At 47.6% G+C, this 23,300-nt stretch overlaps 1 protein-coding gene across 1 annotated transcript; it reads right to left on the minus strand.

Moving 5' to 3' along the window:
• Positions 1-588: 588 nt before the first annotated feature.
• LOC122920240 (AFG3-like protein 1) lies at positions 589-18,871 on the minus strand. Its single transcript, XM_044269584.1, has 16 exons — positions 18,714-18,871; positions 16,709-16,796; positions 16,047-16,147; positions 15,586-15,735; positions 12,063-12,131; positions 11,834-11,958; positions 9,888-10,158; positions 7,956-8,093; positions 7,701-7,854; positions 6,770-6,877; positions 5,064-5,189; positions 4,858-4,968; positions 4,401-4,516; positions 2,574-2,774; positions 2,274-2,468; positions 589-1,024 (listed from the first exon to the last, which is right to left on the minus strand). Exons 1-16 carry the CDS (start codon positions 18,810-18,812, stop codon positions 827-829), a joined length of 2,250 nt encoding a protein of 749 aa, XP_044125519.1. The 5' UTR covers positions 18,813-18,871; the 3' UTR covers positions 589-826.
• Between the last annotated feature and the right edge of the window lie 4,429 nt (positions 18,872-23,300).

A 23,300-nucleotide genomic window follows, 5' to 3' on the forward strand; every position in this document is an offset into this window, starting at 1 on the left:
GGCGCTGTGCGCGGAGAGCATGGAGAAGGGCGCGGTGCTACTGCAAGCACCAATGCCTTCTCAAACCGCTGATCAGAGTGGGTGCCGGGTGTCGGACCCCCACCGATCAGATACTGATGACCTATATAAAAGTCTAGGAAAACACCTTTAACGCCTATCTTTTGTAGATGACATAATATAAAAACTGCTGAGTTCATCGCAGGATATGGAAGTCAGACTGTAACAGAGCCTTTCACGATTAGGTAAAATGATGGGTTTGGTTCCCAACACCCCAAAACCTCCAATAGTAACAAGAAGCATGAAGATACTGGAGTGTTTAGAGAGTATTCTGGACCAGAAACATTCACTTACAGCGAGACCTCTCCAAAAGGACCACCTCTTTGAGAAGACCAGATTTCTAGTGCCATAGATGATGCATGCTGGCCATCGTCACACCGAAGGCCACCCATCCGCAACGCAATTCTAGGTGGTCATCTCAAAGAGGCTTCACTGTGTAGACTTACGGCGCCACCTACTGCGACTATGTGCCCTCCTGTAGCCATGTTGGAAGGTGGCAGGAAACGACAGAAATAAATCGCACTTCCGATGTAGAGACTGACCACTGAGGGCGCAGCAATCATTTATGCAAGTAGAGAAGCAAGTCTTCTGACCTCACTGCCACCAAAGACCAAAATGGCTTCCTATACTCCCTGCTTGAAGTCTTCTGGTTGTTGTTGAGGCACTGACGGTGTGGTCCTGCGTAGTTAAAATTGGCCCATTGTTTTCTTGGTGTCCCCGATTATCTGAGTAATATACTCAAAGGTCAGAGAATGAGGTAAATGCTGCTTTACGGCTTTGTCGTGTCCTCGGCCTTTTCTTGGTTCCAGTCTTTTAACCCTTCAGGCAATGACGTGTCCTCTTCAAAGCTTCCCGTCCCTTCCACAAACTCTTCGTAGGACGACTTCTCTGGGAAAGGCCTGGGACCCAACAGGTCGATCATGTCCGATTTCTCCAAGACTTCCTTTTCCAGCAACAGCTTCCCAACCTGTTGGTGGCAAATAATACAACTTGTGTCTTGTGTCTTAAAAGGGCGTCCTTTCACTTCGGCAAGTGGCATTCATCATGTAGAGAAAGTTAATTCAAGGCGCTTACTAATGTATTGTGATTCTCTATGTTGCCTCCTTCGCCCATCACATTATACACTGCTCGTTTTCATGGTTATGACCACCCTGCAGTCTAGCAGTGGTGGTCGTGCTTGCACTCTACAGGAAAAAGTTCAGGCCCCTCTGGTGGCCAGGACCGTCTTAGGAGCTCCCGGCCACATCCTATCTGCGCTGCAGCAGAGGCCGTCACCTCTGGATATGAATGGAAAGATTCACGCCAGCAAAGGAGGCAATATGGAGAATCACTATACATTAGTAAGGGCCTTGTACTAACTTTCTATACATGATAAATGCCATTTCCTGTAGCGTTATCTACTATGTGTGTATGATATATGGCAGTGATGGCTGACCTCTGGCACCCCAGCTGTGGTAAAACTACGACTCCCAAGATGGACACTTGCTTGCTGTTCTCCATAGAAATGAGTGAAGCATGCTGAGAGTCGTAGTCTCACCAGAGCTGGAGTGCCGGAGGTTAGCCATCACTGCTATATGGGGCTGGAAAGGATTGTTAGAGCCATGGCTGGATGATTAAGGCTCAGTGCACACTGTGTCTGAGCCATACAAGCTTGGAAAGGCTACTGGCTTATATGTCCAACATATATACTGTATATGGCTCCACTCACCCAACGAAAGCCAGAAGCGCGTCCTTTTGGCTTTTGTGCGTCAGTAAACCTTTTTGTCAGCTAAAATTGCAAACGTTGCACAGTTATACAGAGGGAAATCTCTGGACTCAACGGGCAACGTATGCATACAGCGACATATGTTGGAGCCTTCCATCAGAGGTATAACCAGTCTCTTTCTACAATTGATGATGATGATGATTACAGTTTAGAAGCGACATCAGCGTGCATGGCTTACGTATAGTGTTGAGCGAACTTGTGTCGAAAGTTCAGGTTTGGGTTATCGAAGAATCCCGTTATGGATTCCTAATTCCGTTATGGTCCGTGGTAGCGGAATCCATAACGGGATTCTTTGATAACCCGAACCTGAACTTTCGACGCCGAACTTAAAAACATAAGTTCGCTCAACACTACTTACGAAAGGTCAGCACAATCCTTACCTGGACAGCGGTTACGCACAAAAACGCAGTTATGCTCAATGCACAGAAGTGATGATGAGGAATCCCTTTACCTTTTCCACCTGCTCCCTGCACTGAGTGACCAGTTCCACGGTTCTCTCGTAGGCAGAATGGATGAGGTCCCGCGCCTCCTGGTCTATGAGCTCCGCAGTGGCTTCACTGTAGGGTCTATCTGCAATCATTTCCCCCTGACGTCCAAGGTCAAAGGACACCTGACCCACCTTCTTGCTCATTCCAAACGTCACAATCTGTAAGGACAAACGGCTAGAAGTTCAGTAGAAGTAGATTCCATAAAATCTACAACTAGCGACACAGCGACATTTTGTAGACCTTGTCATTTACGTTGTCCGCACCTGTGCATACGCCGTCTGCGTGACCTTTTTCAGATCATCCTGTGCCCCGGTCGTGATGCGACCAAAGAAGATTTGTTCTGCCACACGGCCCCCCAGCATCATGCACATGCGGTCAAATAATTGTTCCTTGGTGTACAGATACTGCTCTTTAGGGAGGTATTGTGCATAACCCAAGCCTTTCCCTCGAGGAATGATCGATACCTAGTGGGTGAAACGAGAGAGGGTTGAGCTTATTGCTTATCATTTAAAACACAATTATGACACCAACTCTCCTTAAAGGGGTTATTCAAATAAAAAAAATAATCTTACTTACCTTTAAAACATTCTGCTCGATGTCCCACCACTCTGATCCCCATTGGGCCTACAGTGATAACGTCACGTTCATTGTTCACGTGACCACTGCCGCCAACCACTTGTCTCAGCAGTCACACTGAGCCAGCGATTGTCTGCAGCAGTGACAAATGATGAATGGCTCATGACTACAGCAGGCCCGGTGGGGACAGGAGCGGTTTAAAGGTATTTTCACACTTGCGTTGTGAAGATCCGGCGGGCAGTTCCACACAGATCCAGAAATCAGTGTGCAAACGGATAGCATTTGTAGACGGATCCGGATCCGTCTAACAAATGCATTGAAACACCAGATCCGTCTCTCCAGTGGCATCCGGAATTATTATTTTTTGCCTTTTTAAAAAGGTCTGCGCATGTGCAGACCAGAAAACTGGATCCGTTTTGCCGGAACACTTGGTGCCGGGATGCAGCATTAATGCATTCCGGCAAGTGTTCCAGAAATTTGGACGAACAAAATACAGCAGCATGCTGCGGTATTTTCTCCGTCCAAAGTAACGTAAGCGGGACTGAACTGATGCGTCCTGAACGGATTGCTCTCCATTCAGAAAGCATTAGGATAAAACTGATCAGTTCTTTTCCGGTATTGAGCCCCTAGGACGGAACTCAATATCGGAAAACTTTAACGCAAGTGTTTAAGTACCCTAAAAGTGAGAAAGGTTTTTTACTGTCCCCTTTACTTTTTACACTGCCCCATGCTACATTTAAAAAAAAAAAAAAAACACCCCACAGAATCCCTTTAAAAATGGAGACTGACAACACAATGAGAACAGGGATCCTGCTATCGGAAGACTGGCAGAGATCCCAGCTGCAAAACCTTAGGAACTTACACCTTCATGATCTGTCCAGTAGGCTCTGTACACACAGCGTCAGAGCCTTAGGGCTCATGCACACGACTATGTATTTTGCAGTCCGCAAAAAAATACGGATGACGTCCGTGTTCATTCTGTATTTTGCGGAACGGAAAAGCCGGCCCCTAATAGAACGGTCCTATCCTTGTTTGTAAAGAAGATAATAATAGGACTTGTTCTATTTTTTTGCGGAACGGAAATACGAAAAACAGAATGCACACGGAGTAACTTTTGTTTTTTTGCTGACCCATTGAAATGAATGGTTCCGTATACAGTCTGCAAAAAAACAAAACAAAAAAAACAAACACGGAACGAAAATACATTCGTGTGCATGAGCCCTTATGCTGGGAAAAGCTCCCAGTAGATACAAACATATCCACAGGGCTCACCTCACCTGACGGCGGTCACATTCCTATACAATGAGCATCCACAGAAAACCAATGGCAAAGATCAGGGCCTTCCTTGTGAGGTTTACATAAAAAAAAATCCTCCCATTGCATAACCTCCAATGAAAGGCTCAGACAGCCTTCAATATGTATCATGAGGGAATCAGAGCATTTACAGTAAAGGGTTAATGAACGTGAAGAGGTGAAAAGTTAAAGGCGTCTAATAAGTCTTATGTAAAGGTCACCTTGAGAAGAGGGTCTGCGTGCTCCAAGAACCAGCCAACCACTGCATGTCCAGCCTCATGGTACGCCACTGTCCGCTTCTCATCTGGCTGAAGGACCTGCGTCTTCTTCTCCAGGCCTGAAAGCAAAAGGATGTAACAAGGGTTGTCCGGGTCAGATGCCACATGATGTATGTTCATGGAGAAGTTCTAAAAGTACGCCAAACCCTCCCAGCAGTGACTTGCTACACTGGATGTTAACCTGCCACGGACTACTCTGTCTTACAGCATCACTACCTGACATTGCGCTGAAAGTGGTCCTCAATGACACCGACTGAGCACAGAGAGCGTCTGCTACAGCTATATAAAGGGCGGCCATGCATGGTGCGACTTGGACGCAGGATCCACATCGCTAAGAGAGTCCGTAACCCTACTGTATTTGGATTATTACAATGAATGTGAAATGAAGACGGTAGCTCACCCCCAATGACACGCTCAATGGCGTTCTCGAAGTGCTTCTCTACCACATACTCATTCAGGTGTCTCGCTGCAATCAGAGCCGCTTCATTGCAGACATTGGCGATATCAGCACCTGAAACAGCGGAAATCATAGTTGGAGGAAGAAGCAAGGAGGAGAGCGAATCATTCCACGAGATATTCTGGTCTCCAATATGGCGATGTCCTCACCCGTAAATCCCGGAGTCAGAGCAGCCAACTTCCGAGACAGGTCATCCTTGTTGAGGCTCTCGGGCAACTTCAAAGGGCGCAAGTGAACCTTAAAAATGGAGGCCCTTCCTTTTATATCAGGGGGGCCTGGAGAGAAAAATAAAATAAAAAATAAAGACTTAAAGCTCTGCAGAGCAGCCATGTTTAATAAAAAGGGGAAATCATCATTTTTTAGACAAAAAAAATAATATCAAATTGGAAAAAATATTTCATACTAGATCAGCATAAGTAACATGCTACCAGGGGTGCACTGCCCGTAGATCCTACAGGGAATGTTCCTGGTGGGCTGATGCCCATAGGGCCACCTGAGCCCTCCTCACTATATATTACTGGGGACATTATTAGAGGAAGTCCAGGCGGCACGCTGACGGTAGGGCTGGCCTGGTGCTGTGGCTCACATCGCATCTCTTAAGCCCCCTGTGCCATATCTTAGAGACCACTGGAGGAGGAGGACCGTACGTGGCAGCTATTCATGGCCACCCAAGAGGGACAGCTTCTGGGGAGGCATTTTGTGCTGCACGCTGGTACTTGGTTCTTTGGTATCGTATTCGGTGTCGCACTATAGTATTGCTGAGCCTGCCCAGTCTACTTTTGTTACCCCAGCCTTCTGTCAATTTGGACCCAACTACAACATTGGGGCCACTTTTACGTTTTTTTTCCAGGACCCTTTAGGTTCCCAGTCCACCCTTGCATGCCAGCTTTACTCTATGGGTTAGTACGATTATGGCAATACCAAATATGTGTACGTTTATGTCCTACTATTTTTTGCACAATAAAAACCATGTAAAAAATAAAATAAAAAATCCTTTGTTTTTGCTTGGCCCCGAACAATTTTCTGTCAATGGAGCTAAATAAAGGACTTATTTTTTGCTGGACGAGTTGACGCTTTTATTATTTTTTCTAAGACAGAAGCTGGCTCTACCTGCGGGTCCTATCTCTGGCTGTATCGCAGCCTGCATTACAACCCCAGTGTTTTTTTAAGGCCTCACGCACATAACTGTTTTGTGGATCCGCTGCCATATTTTCCAAACTCCTGCAGAAATGTTCCATCCTTGTCTGAAAAATGGACAAGAATAGGACAGGTTCTATCTTTTTTGCAGGGCAGTGGAACAGACAGTGTGCTTTCTGCATCTTTTGCGGCCCCATTTAAAGTGATGGGTTCGTATCCGATACGCAAAAAAAAAATCCAAATTGGATGCACGACGAAAATACAGTCATGTGCATGAGGCCTTCAGCTTAGATTCTTACCTTTGAAACAAGATGGCTCTAGACTCTAGCTGCTATAAATTCTGAGATAGAGATCATTAGTAGCTGCTATTGGGCTCCCCTGACTTCTGACTATAACACAGGGATTTTTTTTGCTAAATTTGATAAAAAGTGTTTCTTATAGTCTGGAAAATTCTGCATATTAAAAGGGATCCCTCATTTTTATGGGTTTACACTATTACTGTCTAGGGGACAAAAAAAAAAATAAAAATACCAAAAAAGTTTTCCCTTCGTATTTACCAAAAACTATTTAGTTGAGAAATGTATAAGCCAAGGCTGGAGTGAGTTCCGATGTCCTTACAGCATTTACTAGAGGAAAGTAATCACTGAAATATTAGATCAGTTCCACAGAAGGTAACCGATGTCTATAATTCGCTCGCCCTTCGCGACTTTTCACCTACCGATGAAGATTTGCCGATCAAATCGTCCTGGTCTCATTAAAGCCGGATCCAGGACATCAGCGCGGTTGGTGCCTGCCAAGACCACCACATTTGTGTCAGAGTTAAAACCTAGAGAACAGGAAAAGAACGATGAGAAATCAGGAAAGTCTGGATAACTTACTGGATGTCTACTAGATCAGTGGTCTCAAACATGAGCCTCTCCAACTGTTGCAGAACTACAACTCTCAGCATGCCCTGACAAAGCAGATGCATATGAACATGTTACATAAGGCATACTAAAGTTCTACTGTTTACCCCTTTCTCGCCACGCTGGCAGTAAAGCCTGTATTGAGCAAGAGATTGTCGGGAGGGAGGTCGATTCCAGTCTTCTCCAACCTGCGGCTCTCTAGCAGCTGCAAAACCACAACTCTCAGCATCCCAGACTGCTGCAGGCTGCATTGTCGTTTTGAAACGGTTGCAGAACCACAAGTTGGAGACTTGGACATGTAAGGTGTCCATACATCTTCCAAAGCTGTCAGCCGTCTCCCCTATACACATTCATGCTCGGCTCAGCGTGTTTTCAATGGGGAGAGAGGAGAAAGCTGCTGTCGGACACCTCTGGTGAGGGCTCATCTCCAAAGAGAACAGAAATGATTGGGTGCTGAAGTTCAAAGCATCTGATCCTTCTTTCCCCAGAGTCAGGAACTGCTCACTCACATTAGATTGTCAGCCCCAAAAACGATGGGCTTGGCCAACAATTGTATAAGGTGTATGGAGCCTTTAGGCTTAGCTTAATAAAACAAACACGGATACGTAAAACACACATTGTCAGTTTTAAATGGCACATTGACTATTGCGGCTACTGTATTCAAGGCTCTAAGCTGAGGAGACTTCACTGTTCGTTCCATCAATCCCACTGCGAGTTGCGCCAATCTATATGATTATTACTCACCATCCATTTCTACCAGCAGCTGGTTTAAGGTGTTTTCTTGCTCGCTGTGCCCTCCGAAGTTCCCTTGTCCTCGTTTCCTTCCAACAGCATCGATCTCATCGATGAAGAGAATACAAGGAGCATTCTTACGAGCCAATGTGAACATGTCCCGCACCTACAGAACGATGAGGAAAGTAAGAGGCCATTGTAAGTCCTAATATTAAACAACCTGAACAGGTTTTCGGCATGCCCCCCTCCCCTCAGCTATGAACTTACCCGGGCTGGGCCAACGCCAACAAACATTTCCAGGAACTCCGATCCATTCACAGTTATAAAAGGTACATTGGCTTCACCTGCAGTGGCCTTTGCAAGTAGGGTCTTGCCGGTACCAGGGGGTCCAGTGAGCATTGCCCCCTATTAAGGTTAATAGAGATAGCTAGGGTTAACACAATCAGGCTAAACGCTTAGAATCTGCCACATATTCGCTACCAGTCAAATGAATGGGCAACCACACAATCCTCTTCTCACCATTCCAGGTCTGGCCAGTAGAGTAGGTCCCTGATGGGACAAGCCCTTTGTCTCTTAAAGAGTAACTAAACCTTTGCATCAAATTTTAGTATGATGTTCCTAATGCCCTAAAAAACTTTCTAATATACTTTATTTCAGGCATGCTCAACCTGCTGCCCTCCAGCTGTTGCAAAACTACAACTCCCAGCATGCCCAAACAGCCTACAGCAGGGCATTGTGGGAGTTGTAGTTTTACAACAGCTGGAGGGCCGCAGGTTGAGCATGCCTGATTTATTTATTAATTTATAATTTTTTTTTGTCTTTTCCCTCCCTAAAGGGCACCATTCACTGTGCACGTAAACTCAGTTCTCCGTACACCACTGACGGCTCAGCGGTGTTCAGAGTGTGAAATTTATGAATGGGGCCACAGCAGCGCTGCGAGTACGGGCAGGAGCTGACATTGCTGCACCTGCCAGTGCCCCCTGGAGGATTACTAACTCCTGGCATAGCGCTCTCTACCCATGTACTATGCCAGGATTAGCGGAGCAGCTCCTGCTTCTGCCTGCTCCGATAAGTGCTGACTTCTCTAAGCTTAGTGGAGCAGGCAGGAGCCGCTTCGCTCCGCGCATCCTGGCATAGGGCATAGTACATAGTGACAGGGTACCCATGTGCTATGCCAGGAGTTAGTAATCATCCAGGGAGCACGGGCAGGAGCAGCAATGTGCGCTACTGCCCCATTCATAAATTTCACACTCCGTACACCGCCGAGCTGTCAGTGGTGTACGGAGAACTGACTTTTAAGTTTAGGTAGGGAAAAGACTAAGAAAAATACTAAATTAATAAAGTATATTAGAAAAAGGTTTTTTTAGGGCATTAGGGACATCATATTAAAAATTTGATGCAAAGGTTTAGTTACTTTTTAAATCAAGCCATTTCCACCAAAGCCCCGAGAACAGAAATTATGTTTTAATGGTATGCGTTTCAGTACTAGGGGGGTGTGAATTGCACCTAAAACCCATCAATCATTAAAGAGGACCTTTCACGGGTTCAGACTTTATAAACGAAGAATCAGGGTGTGTAGGGCATACAGCGTGGATCTAATAGCGCTGACCATTTTTTCTGGCCGCCGCTCCGTTCGCCCGCTGTGGCCCCAGTTACATTCTCCCGCCCTGTATGCTAATTTTTGCAGCGGTGCAATGTGGGCCTCACCTTCTCCCTGGCTGCAGCGCTGTCCAATCGCAGCAGAGAGCGCGAGAGGCGAGTTTTTATTTTCTCCCTCTCCGCTGCGATTGGACAGCGCTACAGCCAGGGAGATGGTGACGCCCACAGAAAAGGACTGCGTCTCCTCCTCATTGCACCGATGCGAAATGGAGCATACAGGGCGGGAGAATTTCACGGGGGCCACAGCGGGCGAACGGAGCGGCGCCCAGAAAAAATAGTCAGCGCTATTAGATCCACGCCGTATGCCCTACACACCCTGATACTTGGCTTATAAAGTCTGGACTCGTGAAAGGTCCTCTTTAAAACGAGCAACTGTCTGAGTTATTCCACATGAAGGGAGGCCATTTAAGATCCGCCTCGCTTTTAATGCAGAATGAGAAAAACAGAGGCCAGAAATCTGTATCCATTGCCAAGAAGATTGCAGAGCGTGCACTGCTGTGCCCTGTATGGCGGTATTCCCACTTCTCCATGGTCTCTTACCCGAGGGATCTTTGCCCCTAAATTCTGATACTGTTTGGGGTTTTTGAGGAAATTCACAAACTCCATTATCTCCAATTTCGCTTCCTCGCATCCAGCCACATCACGAAACTTCACATCAATGTTTCCTTTCATCATCTTGGCCGTCGTCTCTCCCATGCCAAATATCCCACTACTTTTCCCTCCGCGGACAGAGCCCATGATTCCTCTCCGCAAGCTATAAAATATGTATCCTACGATGAGCAGCGAGGGAATGAGGCTCAAGAGGAACGATCTGTCAGAAAAAACAGCAGAACACAAGTCATGTTAGGGGAGGCAGGAAAAATTCTATGTAGACGGCAGGTTTTAGGTTATGTTCACACTTAAAAAATCTGCATCGGTTGCATGTGGATTTGCGGCAAAGTTTTGCTGTAGATTTCACCCTCTGCATTGCAAAGGATGAAATCCATGGTGGAAATCCACAGCATAAATTGACGCGGTGAGGCGATGTCTGAGCTGCAGGAGGAGCTGAGCAGATTATATATACAGAGAACCTGTCACCGTGTAATCTGCAGGCAGCGTGTTATAGAGCAGGAGGAGCTGAGCAGATTATATATAAAGAGAACCTGTCACCATGTAATCTGCAGGCAGCGTGTTATAGAGCAGGAGGAGCTGAGCAGATTATATATACAGAGAACCTGTCACCATGTAATCTGCAGGCAGCGTGTTATAGAGCAGGAGGAGCTGAGCAGATTATATATATAAAGAGAACCTGTCACCATGTAATCTGCAGGCAGCGTGTTATAGAGCAGGAGGAGCTGAGCAGATTATATATACAGAGAACCTGTCACCGTGTAATCTGCAGGCAGCGTGTTATAGAGCAGGAGGAGCTGAGCAGATTATATATAAAGAGAACCTGTCCCCGTGTAATCTGCAGGCAGCGTGTTATAGAGCAGGAGGAGCTGAGCAGATTATATATACAGAGAACCTGTCACCATGTAATCTGCAGGCAGCGTGTTATAGAGCAGGAGGAGCTGAGCAGATTATATATACAGAGCCCCTGTCACCGTGTAATCTGCAGGCAGCATGTTATAGAGCAGGAGGAGCTGAGCAGATTATATATACAGAGAACCTGTCACCATGTAATCTGCAGGCAGCGTGTTATAGAGCAGGAGGAGCTGAGCAGATTATATATAAAGAGAACCTGTCACCGTGTAATCTGCAGGCAGTGTGTTATAGAGCAGGAGGAGCTGAGCAGATTATATATAAAGAGAACCTGTCACTGTGTAATCTGCAGGCAGCGTGTTATAGAGCAGGAGGAGCTGAGCAGATTATATATACAGAGAACCTGTCACCGTGTAATCTGCAGGCAGCGTGTTATAGAGCAGGAGGAGCTGAGCAGATTGATCTATAGTTCGTGCGCATTATTTCTTAAAATGTCGTCCATTTTGCTGGTACTGTAAAACTCTGCAGACTTGTCACATGCACGCAATTGTGCAGCATTGTAGTCCCACGTGGCCATAACATTAAAGAACCTACACCTCAAAGCCCTCTGATACACATCACTGCGCAGCTTAACATAATTCAGGTAAGGGAGAGGTTAATTGTACTTTTCCTTTAAGGTGCATTCACATAACCGTATGTATTTTGCGGTTTGCAAAATGCGGATCCACAAGAAATACGGATGATGTCCATGTTGCAACAGTCTTTTTTGCGAACCCATTGTAACAATGCCTATTCTTGTACGCAAAACGGACATGTTCTATCTTTTTTTTGCAAGACTACGGAATGGACATACGGATGCAGATTTTATCTTGGCCCACTGACATGGGTCTGCATCCAATCCTCCAAAAAATGCAGATCGGATGCGGAGCAGAAATACAGTCGTGTGAATGGGGCCTTATAGGCATTTATCAGTATATAATGATGCAGAATTGATACACACACACACAACCAGTCTATGAGCTCACCCATCACTCTCAGTGGTATACACAACAGCGATGCGTTCAGCTGGTTCGATCCCCAGATCCTGTTGCACCATCTCCAGGTTGCGCTCAAAGCTGTCCACGCTGCCGATGTTAAACCAAGCTTGTGTCTGTAACACACGAGGACCGCGCAGTCACACATTTTACTATGATGCTTATATAAAGAGATTACGGAGCCAGTGTGGAGAAGGCTATACCGTGCGCCATCACTTACCTCCGCAGAGGCCCCATGTGCAGGAATCACTCGGACAAACTGCTTATTGACAATTTCTAGGCGATCAACCTGCAGTGAACAGAAAAACGAACGGCTATCAGCAATAAGGGATCATTTAAAAACTTGAACAAACCCTAGATTAGCTTAAAAGCTATGGACACCTTCGGAGGCTTAAAAAAAAAAAAAAAAAAAGAAGATTGCATGTTACTCATTTTGGGCTAAAATTCTATATTTCAATTGGCCTTTATTAAAAATATTGAGCCGTTCTGTCACAAAACTGTTTTTCTAGCCGTGTGACCGCTCCCGTCCTGACATTCCAGCACTGCCGGTTCGCATAGCATTATATTTATTTATAAAGCTGTGTAACCCTTAGAGGTCTGGAATATATCGGATAACACTGACATAATGCAGCGCGACACTCGCTCATCTGAAAACGGCCTTACACTGGCCGGCCAGAACATCGCTAGCGACAGCTCGCCGTAACACTCGTTAGCAATGTGTGTAATACAGTACTAAAGCCTGTATTACATTATGCGATCATGCAGGCGATGGGAGACAAGGGAAGTGTTCCTTTCCGGTAACTGCCTGCTCGTCAGTGGAGGAGACTGCTGCTATTACATGCAGCAATCTCCTCCACAGAACGGGGAGCAGTGACCGCTAAGGCCATTTGCTTGTTCCCATACAGAAGCGTTCCTTCCTGACAATACCCTGCTCGTCAGTGGAGGACACACATTTACATGCAGTGATCTGCTCCACAGTATGGGGAGCACTGATCGCTAATGCCATTGCTTGTTCCCATACTGAATCATTGTACTCTGGCAGCAGATGGCGATTTTTAAGCGTGCATTACACTGGACAATGGTTGGCCAGATCAGCGCTAATGAGCATTCATAGTAACGCTCGTTAGTGATGATGTGGCTGTGTAATACAGTCCTAAGGCCTCATGCACACAAATGTATTTTCATTTTGTGTCCGGTCCGTTTTTTTTGCCGTATACGGAACCATTCATGTCAATGGGTCGGCAAAAAACAGAAGTTACACCATGTGCATTCCATTTCGGTATGTCCGTTCCGCAAAGAAATAGAACATGTCCTATTATAGTCCACATTACAGAGAAGGATAGGACTGTTCTATTAGGGGCCGGATGTTCCGTTCTGCAAAATACAGAATGCACACAGATGTCATCCGTATTTTTTTTGCAGATGTTTATTGTGGACCGCAAAATACATATGGTGGTGTGCATGAGGCCTAACAGTGCCGCAGATTACCTGATGAAGGAGCAAATGCTTGTACATAGGGCAATCACGACTTTTGAGCATACTTAAAAATCATTGTTTGTCGGCGGCAGATTGCGCTGTGTAATCAGGATCTGCTGCCAGCAAACAATGATTCAGAATGGGGACAAGCGATGGCATAAGCAATCACTGCTCCCCATACTGTGGAGGGGATCGCTGCATGTAATAGCAGCCTTCTGCTCCGCTGACGAGTAGGCGATTGCCGGAAAGGAAGGCTTCCCTCCCGACAATCGCCTGCCCGATCGCTTAGTGTAATACAGGCTTAAAAAAAATCTTAATTGCCCAATGAACGATCGTTTCAACGCTCTTTCATTGGGTAATCGGTGCCATTTTCAAAGCCACATTCTTACTAGTAAGATAAGGCCTTATTCACACGTCCGCAATTTTCCTTACGGTCCGTTTTTTTGCGGATCCGTGTTTCCGTAAAAACCTTCAGTTTTTTACAAAAGTGCATCCACATCCATTCCGTGTTTCCATGTTTCCGCAGAAATAAAAAAGGAAGGAGGAATACATGCTGCTAGGGTAATGCGGATGATAAGCGGATGACATTTGGTGTCTTTCCGCATGTCATCCGTTTTTTTGCGGACCCATTGAGTACAATAGGTCCGCGGACCGCATTTGCGGCCAAAAGTAGGACATGCTTCATTTTTTTTGCGGAACCGCATCACGGAAGTGCTGATGCGGACAGCAATTACTCCCCCATTGAAATGAATGGATCCGCATCTGTTCCGCAAAATTGCGGAACAGATGCGGAAGGAAAATTGCGGACGTGTGAATGGAGCCTAAGGATTGAGCTATAATAAGTGTTTATAAAAGGTCAGAGATCAGAGATACGGAGCCCGTCAGGTGAGAAAATTCTGATCCTGCTACTAGAACATCTCAGCCCTGTACAGAGAAAAGGGCTCCACATTTTTAATAAAGACCAATTGAAAGATGGTTTATTTATTTTATTTTTTATGAGTACAATGCAATATAAAAAAAATAAAAAATTGCCCCCAAAAGGTGGAAATCGCCTTTAAAGTGGCAGCAAAAAAAAATTTAAAAAAATTGTCCCATGTTGTAGGTGGGAGCAGCAATACTGTAGTGCAAAACAAAATACTGCCCCAGCAGAACCAAATAGCACAGTGCAACACAAAATACTGCTCCCCACGCCACAGTATAAAACTGTTGCATTGTCCTGAAGATGGCAGTACAGTTGAACTCAGAAGGGAACTTGCGGCCGATGGCCAAGAGCACCAGTGCCAGAGGCTCCTACATTACTTAAAGGGAACCTGCCACCTGGATTTTGGGTATAGAGCTGAGGACATGGGCTGTTAGATGGCCGCTAGCACATCCACAATACCCAGTCCCTATAGCTCTGTGTGCTTTTATGATGTAAAAATAAAAAGATTTTATAGATATGTAAATTAGGCTACTGCCGTTTCCGGAGCCCAGCCACGCCCACTGTGAAGGAGCCCAGCACCGCTCCGCATCCTCCTCCTTGCTCCCCGACGTCACAAAGCTAGGGCGCTGTAATCTCGCAATGCGCGAGCTAGCGCATGTGCAGTTTGTTCCGAGGCTGATGCCAGCACAGGGAAGGAACACTATGCCGACACTGCGCATGCGCTAGCTCATGCATTTCGAGGTTACGGCGCTCTAGCTTTGTGACGTCAGGGAGCAAGGAGGAGGATGCGGAGCGGTGCTGGGCTCCTTCACAGTGGGCGTGGCTGGCCTCTGGAAACGGCAGCAGCCTCATTTACATATATATAACATAGTGTTTTTGACACAATAAAAGCACACAGAGCTATAGGGAATGGATATTGCGGATGCGCTAGCGGCCATCTAGCAGCCCATGTCCTCAGCTCTATACACAAAATCCCGGTGACAGGTTCTATTTAATGCTGAGAGCATCAGATCTTTATGTACCCGGCTGGCGGCCATGACGCGGCCTCGGGCAGCCCTCTGGACATCGGCCCACCGGGAAATTTCCCTGTAGGATCTATGGCCAGTCCGCCCATGCTGCTCACATAAATCAGTTATTAGAGGGTTCCGTCAATTTTAAAGATCTGCCAAAAATCGGATTTGTATTGCGACGGCCCCAAACAGGGTTTGGGCGGGGAGTGTATTTGTTTCTAGGAGAGGTAAATGGCGCAGTGCGTCTAGCAGCTGCTTATTTCCATCTTTGCACAGGAAAATAGAAGGATCCATCAACAACACATTTCACAAGCACCGTAGATAAGGTCACATACCAGCCCCCTTTCCAGGTACAGATGGACAAACTCCTTCCAACTTATTTCCTTGCCTGAATCTTTAAAGTAAAACACTGCAAATCCGGTGACCACTCCGGCTGCGAGGACCATTAGGCTGCGGAAATCTTTATCATCCCATGGGAACTCGCCCTATAGACACACAAGTCAGAGTGAAGAAATGTTAATATTTGCTGAGACCACGTTGATAACCTGGAGAGAACCCCCCTCTCCGCAATATCTCCTCGGGCCATCAACATCGGACAGACAGCGGTCCGACGCTGCGCTCACATTCAGCTGTTTCGTTGTAGCTCCATCCATTGTATAGTGGAGGAAGCTGGTAACTGCAGCACAGCTCCCAGTGACGTTAATGGCCACTTTGACCCCTTCTCTGACTCCCACCAGTGCACATCTATGCGAGTTTCTTTACACAGTATCCCGATAAGCCACTTGTGGTCACGCACCTTCTGTACTCGCTGCCACCACTCAGGTTCTTTCCAGTTCCCATCCTTTTTCCTGTTGTTGTTCCCACCGCCGCCTTGTGAACCTGGTTCTTTTGCCTTGTCTGTAATGGAGATGCAGTCCAGTATTAAAAGGAGAATTTCAGAGTAAAACTAGAGCACGAAAAAAAGGGTGCAGGCAAACAATCCCACGATCAGCAAGTACTGGCCCCCGGACTGCCGCTCCGTCCCCATCGACTATAATGGGGGTGGGGCGGAGTTCCAACAGCGCATGGCGAGAGGCTGACGGAATAAATGTCGGACATGTCGTAGTTTTATTCCGGCAGCCTCTCGCCGTGCCTCCGCCCCCATTATAGTCAATAGGGACGGAGCGGCAGATCGGGGGGCACACGTTCACTAGAGGCAGGACGGACCCGACGGAACAACCTGCCGGAGGTCCGTGACGCTAGTGTGAAAGTAGCCTTAGGGGTTGTCAAAGGTTTAAAAATACAGCTGCATTTTCTCCCAGAACAGCACCACACCTGTCCACAGGTTGTGTGCGGTACTGCAGAACAGCCACATTCACTTCTCAACGCATGACCGTGGACAGCTGCAGCGCCATTTCTGAAAGAAAGCAGCCATGTTTAAAAGCCGCTAATATTTATCCTTCACCACAGGCCACCTACCTCTAGAGGGCTTGGAGCCCAAAAATGATAAGGTCGGTGACGGCCTCCATTGGAGATGCTGGTGTAATAGCAGGCTTCCTCTCAGAGACTGCAACAGAAGAAACACAACAAACGTCAGAAATGGAAAAAATAAATAAAAATAATCTAGGATTCCCTTAGGGCAGCAGTCAACTACAACTCTCAGCATGCCCTGGAAGCCTGCAACTAATATACTTCAGTTTTTCATTCCTCAGCAATTCTAATATCTCAGCTTTTTTTTTTTTTAGAACCCCTAGTCAGGTCGTAAGAGAAAATGAAATGGGGATCCAACCTTCGGTAACTATAAGGGGCTCATGCACACTAACTTATTTTCTTTCTATGTTCGTTCTGGGGGTTTTTGCGGACCGTAGGCATTCCGTTTCCGTACTGCAAAATACATACGGTCAGGTGCATGAGCCCTAACTTTGCTGAAAGTAAAAGGTCCCGAAATCCCAGTTTTTAGGCAGATATCAGGAGGAGTATGTACTGCCCCTGTGGATGGGGGGGGGGGGGGGGGTCAGAATTAGTGCACATTGCTGGACAAAGTTCTCAGTATTTATGCCAAACATTTCGACCTGACCGAGGTGAAAAGTTTGACACCTGTTGGGCCGGTATGCATCAGACCACCGTATCACACGGCAGACCGCTCCCGTACAGAGGGGCACCGTATTGTGCAGCAGACTTTGACCCCATGGACCACTGCAATCCCATACAGTATGGGGGGGGGGTAGAGTATATACTTACCTGCTTCCCGCCTCCTTTGCTCCCCCACTGCCATGTCCACATATGTCATCATCTAGTTTGACATCCGCTGCAGCCAATGACTGGCCATAGCAGTGACCTGTCGTGCCCCACCTTGCATCATATCAATTAGTCATGTGACGCAAAGAGGCTGCCAAACTGGATACTGACACCAGCACCAGAAAGCGGAGGAGGCGCGAAGGAGCCGGAACCCAGCAGTATGCGTCCAGTGGCGGACTGGGAACTTAAAGGGGCCCAGAAAAAAACTAAAAGTGGTCCTATGTTGTAGACTGGTCCAAATTGAGAGAAGGTGGGTCAATATAAGTAGGCGGGACCATCAATACTATACTAGTGCAGCACAATATACCGCCCCAGCAGAACCTGATACCACAGCCTGGGGCTGCCCCATACAGGAGCGCAACACCTGCCTAGACTACTGCACAACTCTCCTCTGTGGCCTTCCATCTAGCACTCTCGCACCCCTCCAATCTATCCTCAACTCTGCTGCCCGACTAATTCACCTCTCACCCTGTTACTCCTCTGCCAATCCCTTCACTGGCTCCCCATTGCCCAGCGAATTCAGTTCACAGTACTAACAAATACATCCAAGGCTTCCATAACCTGTACCCTCCCTACATCTCTGAGCCACTTTCCCGATACACCCCAACACGCACTCTCCGATCCTCACAAGACCTCCTTCTCTCCTCTTATCACCTCCGGGATTTCTCCGGTGCATCCCCCACACTCTGGAACTCGCTGCCCCAACATATCAGACTCTCACCGACAGTGGGATCCTGCAAAAGAAACCTGAAACCCACCTCTTCAGACAAGCCTACAACCAGTGACCCTGCTGCCTCTATACCGCCATGACCCGCTTCACCCGCACCTACTGTGTCCTTCTCCCATACCATGTAGGGCCTTCTCTCCTTCTGTACCAGTCTGTAACTCGTCTTGTTTATGCCTAGCGCACATGTCGGTATTATGTATGTGCACCGCTCCTCATATGTACAGCGCTATGGAAGGAATGGCGCTGTAATAATAATAACTGTAGCAAACCCTCAGCTGCACAAGTTTCAGCTTTTGGACCTAACTAAGAACGTTCCCATTCAATGACAGCAAGCAGAGATCGCTAGACTGATGGGGAGCTGAAACACACAGTATGACAGAATATTGTATATACACGAAGGCGGAAACCTAATGATTAAGTCTGTCACCCTGAGCAGCACACACCCCACCCCCTCCTCACCTGACGTGCCCCGGCCCCGCAGGACAGACCCCGCCACCAGCCGGCCCGACAACATCGCACAACCCCGGAGGAGAACAGGCGTCCGAGCCCGGCACTCATCTCACTGCAGTGGGGCTGAGGCAATGTCACTGAAACTAGCAGCTGCTCGGCTCCTAAGGGCGCCTGTCAACTTCCAGCCAATCGGAGAGCAGCATTCCGGACAGGCAGCGAGCGGACACACCGTGGGGGCCTTCAAAGCCGGTCCTTTAGTGTTCCCCACATATTGTCGTACCGTCAGGAACGAAGTTAAGATTGTTTGGTTCCTAGGTGTTTATGTAACCTTTATATAACTGTAGGAGGCAGGGCCTGGTTGAGGACTGTGTGCAGACTCACATTTATTCGGCCTCTACACGCCTCCCAAGTGTCTCTCTTTGATCCTTAAAGGGGATAGCCCCTGAGTAATTTAAAAAATTAAAACCAGACAATATATAGTACATGATAACCTCTTTCTAGGGGAGCATTCACACTCAACTTGCGGACTGCACATGGCCGGCGCTATCATAGAAAATGCCTATTCTTGTCCCAATTGCAGACAAGAATAGGACATGCTCTATCTTGCGGGGCCGCTGAACGGAACTACGGATGCGGATAGCACACAGTGTGCTACAGTAGTTCTGACCGAGTCAGTAATTAGGCTTTGGGCGGAGTTTGAGGCGTGGCCTAGTATAAGAAAAATTGCCGCAATGCGTGCCAGCATATATTGTCCCTCTTTGTGACTTTCAAAAGTTATGGGTTGTTTGTAAGCATTTCCTGTCCCTCTCAGCCTGTGGCAGTTGTGCTAGCGGTCTGCAGCCTGTGGCAGCGGTCTGCAGCCTGTGGCAGCGGTCTGCAGCCTGTGTCAGCGGTCTCCAGCCTGTGGCAGCGGTCTCCAGCCTGTGGCAGCGGTCTCCAGCCTGTGGCAGCGGTCTGCAGCCTGTGGCAGCGGTCTCCAGCCTGTGGCAGCGGTCTCCAGCCTGTGGCAGGGGTCTCCAGCCTGTGGCAGCGGTCTCCAGCCTGTGGCAGCGGTCTCCAGCCTGTGGCAGCGGTCTCCAGCCTGTGGCAGCGGTCTCCAGCCTGTGGCAGCGGTCTCCAGCCTGTGGCAGCGGTCTCCAGCCTGTGGCAGCGGTCTGCAGCCTGTGGCAGCGGTCTGCAGCCTGTGGCAGCGGTCTCCAGCCTGTGGCAGGGGTCTCCAGCCTGTGGCAGCGGTCTCCAGCCTGTGGCAGCGGTCTCCAGCCTGTGGCAGCGGTCTCCAGCCTGTGGCAGCGGTCTCCAGCCTGTGGCAGCGGTCTCCAGCCTGTGGCAGCGGTCTCCAGCCTGTGGCAGCGGTCTCCAGCCTGTGGTAGTTTAGCTGTTGCAGAAGTACAAATCACAGCATGTCATGTCCTGACTAGTCGTGCTGGGAGTTGTAGTTGTGCTACAGCTGGGGAGACACAGGTTGGCAACATGTACACACACCCTAGGCCGCATTCACACTTCCAGAATCAGTAGTCCGGACATTTGTTCCATCTGATTCGTGTACAGACCTGAACTCACAGCATTGTAGGGATCTATGATGCTGGGAGTTCAGGTCACTAAGCAAGTGGTCAGACCAGGAAACGTGCAGAATCTGTGTGTGTAAATCCAGCCTAACAGGGCCTTCACACATATATTTTTCCTGCAATTTTGGACTTTATTTTATTTTTTTTGCTGGAAAACCACCAGCTCCAGCTGTTAGCTGAAATAGGAAATATGAACCGTGGACACACAGGTTGTTTTTTTTGTCTTTTTGCAGCATGCTGGAGCTGCTGGTATTTTTTCATGCATTTTCACACCACCTTCGCTGTAGGGGAAATATGTGCCAGCGTTAGGCCTCTTTCACACAAACAAGTTTTCCATCCAGGTGCAATGCATGAAGCAATCGCACAGCATCCGGACCGAATCATGCATCATTTCTGCAATCAGTAAAAATCGCAGCACCTTGTAAATCGTGGAAGACATCCGGATGCAATGCGTTTTTTTACTGATGTTTGCCGGAGATGTAGATGTTATTCTTGTTTTGTTTTTTTCAAGAGAGTGAAAAGCGCATGCAATCCCGACGGAAAAAAAATGCAAACCCTGAACGCAATCGCAGAAAAAAAATATTGAACTTGCGTGAAAAAACCATCTGTTTTTCTCTGAACAGATCCTGTTTGCGGACCGCAATACGGGCGCCATGGCCATACGGGCGAGTGCATGAGCCCTGAATGGGGCGAGCAGTTGTCATTACACTGTGCAGCTGCTGCAAAGGAGTCCCTTCCTGGTGACCACTTCCTTTTGAATATTAATCACATTATACACTGCTTGTATCCAGGGGTTACGACCACCCTAAAATCCAGCAGCGGTGGTCGTGCTTGCACACTATAGGAAAAAACGCTTTTTCAAAGGTGTCACGGCAGGGCTCTGTTCACATCTGCACCACCTTTGCTGCAGATTCCGTCATATGGCGCTGCATGCTTACTATATATCATCTTCATTTCAGTTATCTGGCTTGCATGACCGTAATGCACTGGCTTCGTTGCCCCCGCTGTTTTCACTGCTGTGTAGCTGAACGCGGCTTGGACGGCAGAATGATCCGAGCTTGGATTTTGCCTTGTGGCGACAGATTACAGCACGCGGTCCTCCGCACTATACATTGTAGGTTTCTGTTTTCATGACTGTTAAGTCAGCTTTACGAACTATAACAAAGACAACTCCTTTAATTAAAAGGGATTGTCCAGTATTAGAAAAATGCTTCCTTCTAAAAACAGCGCCACCCCTGTCCACAGGTTGTGTGTGGTATTGCCATTCACTCCCATTCACTCTAAAGTAACAGAGCTGCAGTACCAATCACAACCCATGGACAGGTGTGCTGTTGTATTTGGAGGAAAGCGGCCATGTTTGTCCAGTCCTGTACAACCCAACAACTTTGGGAAGTAGCATTCAGATATCTATAATTTTACAATAAGCACGCCAGGCCTTGGCAGCCTACACATATACGTCTCTGGGGGTTCCCAGAAAGAAATGGATGGGGCCACTCCCTCAGCTAATAATGTTGGCGATTCCCTTTAAAAATATCTCCATCACTTGAGCAACATCATGAAAAGCTCCGCCAAGTCCCTCGTGGTAAAGCCTTACTTCCCTGTTTCTCAGACCACAGTTCTGATACAACTTCCGATCGTAAGTGCCGCTAAAAAGGAAAAAAATGTATTTCTGTTTTTTTTGCACAACACAGATTTCTATCACTGAAATCAACAGAAGATGTGGCATTTCGCTCAATGTGCTGCAGCCAATGGCTGACTTTGTATGATCCGACATGGCCGGCGGAAGCTGAGGGCTGCCACACATTTCCCCTGCAGTGTAGGATAGACGACCATATAACGTTTTTTGGCGTCCTACAGACGGGCGCTCCTCTGCATCTCTCTTAAAGGGGAATCTTCAAAAGGTTCTCCAAGCTTTTAATATTGATGACCTATCCTCAGGATAGGTCATCAATATCAGATCGAGGGGGACGGGACACACGATCAGCTGTATAAGGACACGGCGCACGCAGTGTGCATGTGCCGTCTTCCTGCTCGCTGCTGCTTTGCCATAGAAAGCAGCGGCGTAGTTTCTAACCATGACCACATAGGTCTGCAAAAGGAGGTGCCTACACAAAACGGCCAATTATTTGGGGTACATTGGAGCAAATAAAAGTTGAACAGGTTTTGATTAATGATGACCATTAAGGCTCATGCACACGTCCGTTGATAGGCAGTTCTGTGCACTGGGGACAGTAATTTGCGGTCCCCAATGCACGGACAACATCTGTGCGGATTCCGCAGACGGATACAGACCCATTCAACTTGAATAGGGCCGTGGTTCCGTCCGCAGCGCAAAAAAGTAGTGCCTCAGTTCTGCTAGACCATTTTAAGATTGCGGACCCATTCAAGTGAATAGGTCCGCATCCGTGATGCAGGGTGCACACGGCCGGTGCCCGCATACTGCGGACCACAATACGGGCACAGCCTGGCGCATGAGCCCTTAAAGGGATTCTCTGGAATCTGCTATTGATGGCCTATCCTCAGGGTGTTGGGAGTTTGACCTCCGCCGGTCAGCTGTATGAAGAGGCTGCTCTGTTAGCACTTAGGCCTGTGACATTACCATACTTCGTCACGTGGCCTAGGTGCAACTCAGTTTCATTCAAGTGAATGGGGCTGAGGTGAAATACCAAGCACGACCTCTATTCAATGTACAGTGCTGTGCTTGGTAAGCTGTGGGCTCTTGATCAGCGGGGGTGTCGGACCCCCGCCGACCTGATATTGATGACCTATGCAGAGAATAGGCCATTAATATCAAATTCCTAGACAACCCCTTTAAAGTTTTTTCTTCCAGTAACACCAGCCACAGTGTCTGGGACCTCTGTTTTTGTGATTGCTGAGGGTTCCAACAGTCAGACCCCCGGCGATTACAAAAAAAAATAGGGGTCCTTTGTGAATGGAGCCGCGGTTCTATGGGACTGCCGGAGAAAACACCGGTGGGACGGGTGAAATCCACAGCATTCATTGATATGCAGTGGATATTAAATCCGCACCG

The sequence above is a fragment of the Bufo gargarizans genome, chromosome 10 (assembly GCF_014858855.1).
Source record: "Bufo gargarizans isolate SCDJY-AF-19 chromosome 10, ASM1485885v1, whole genome shotgun sequence".
In the NCBI taxonomy this organism is placed as follows: Eukaryota; Metazoa; Chordata; class Amphibia; order Anura; family Bufonidae; genus Bufo; species Bufo gargarizans.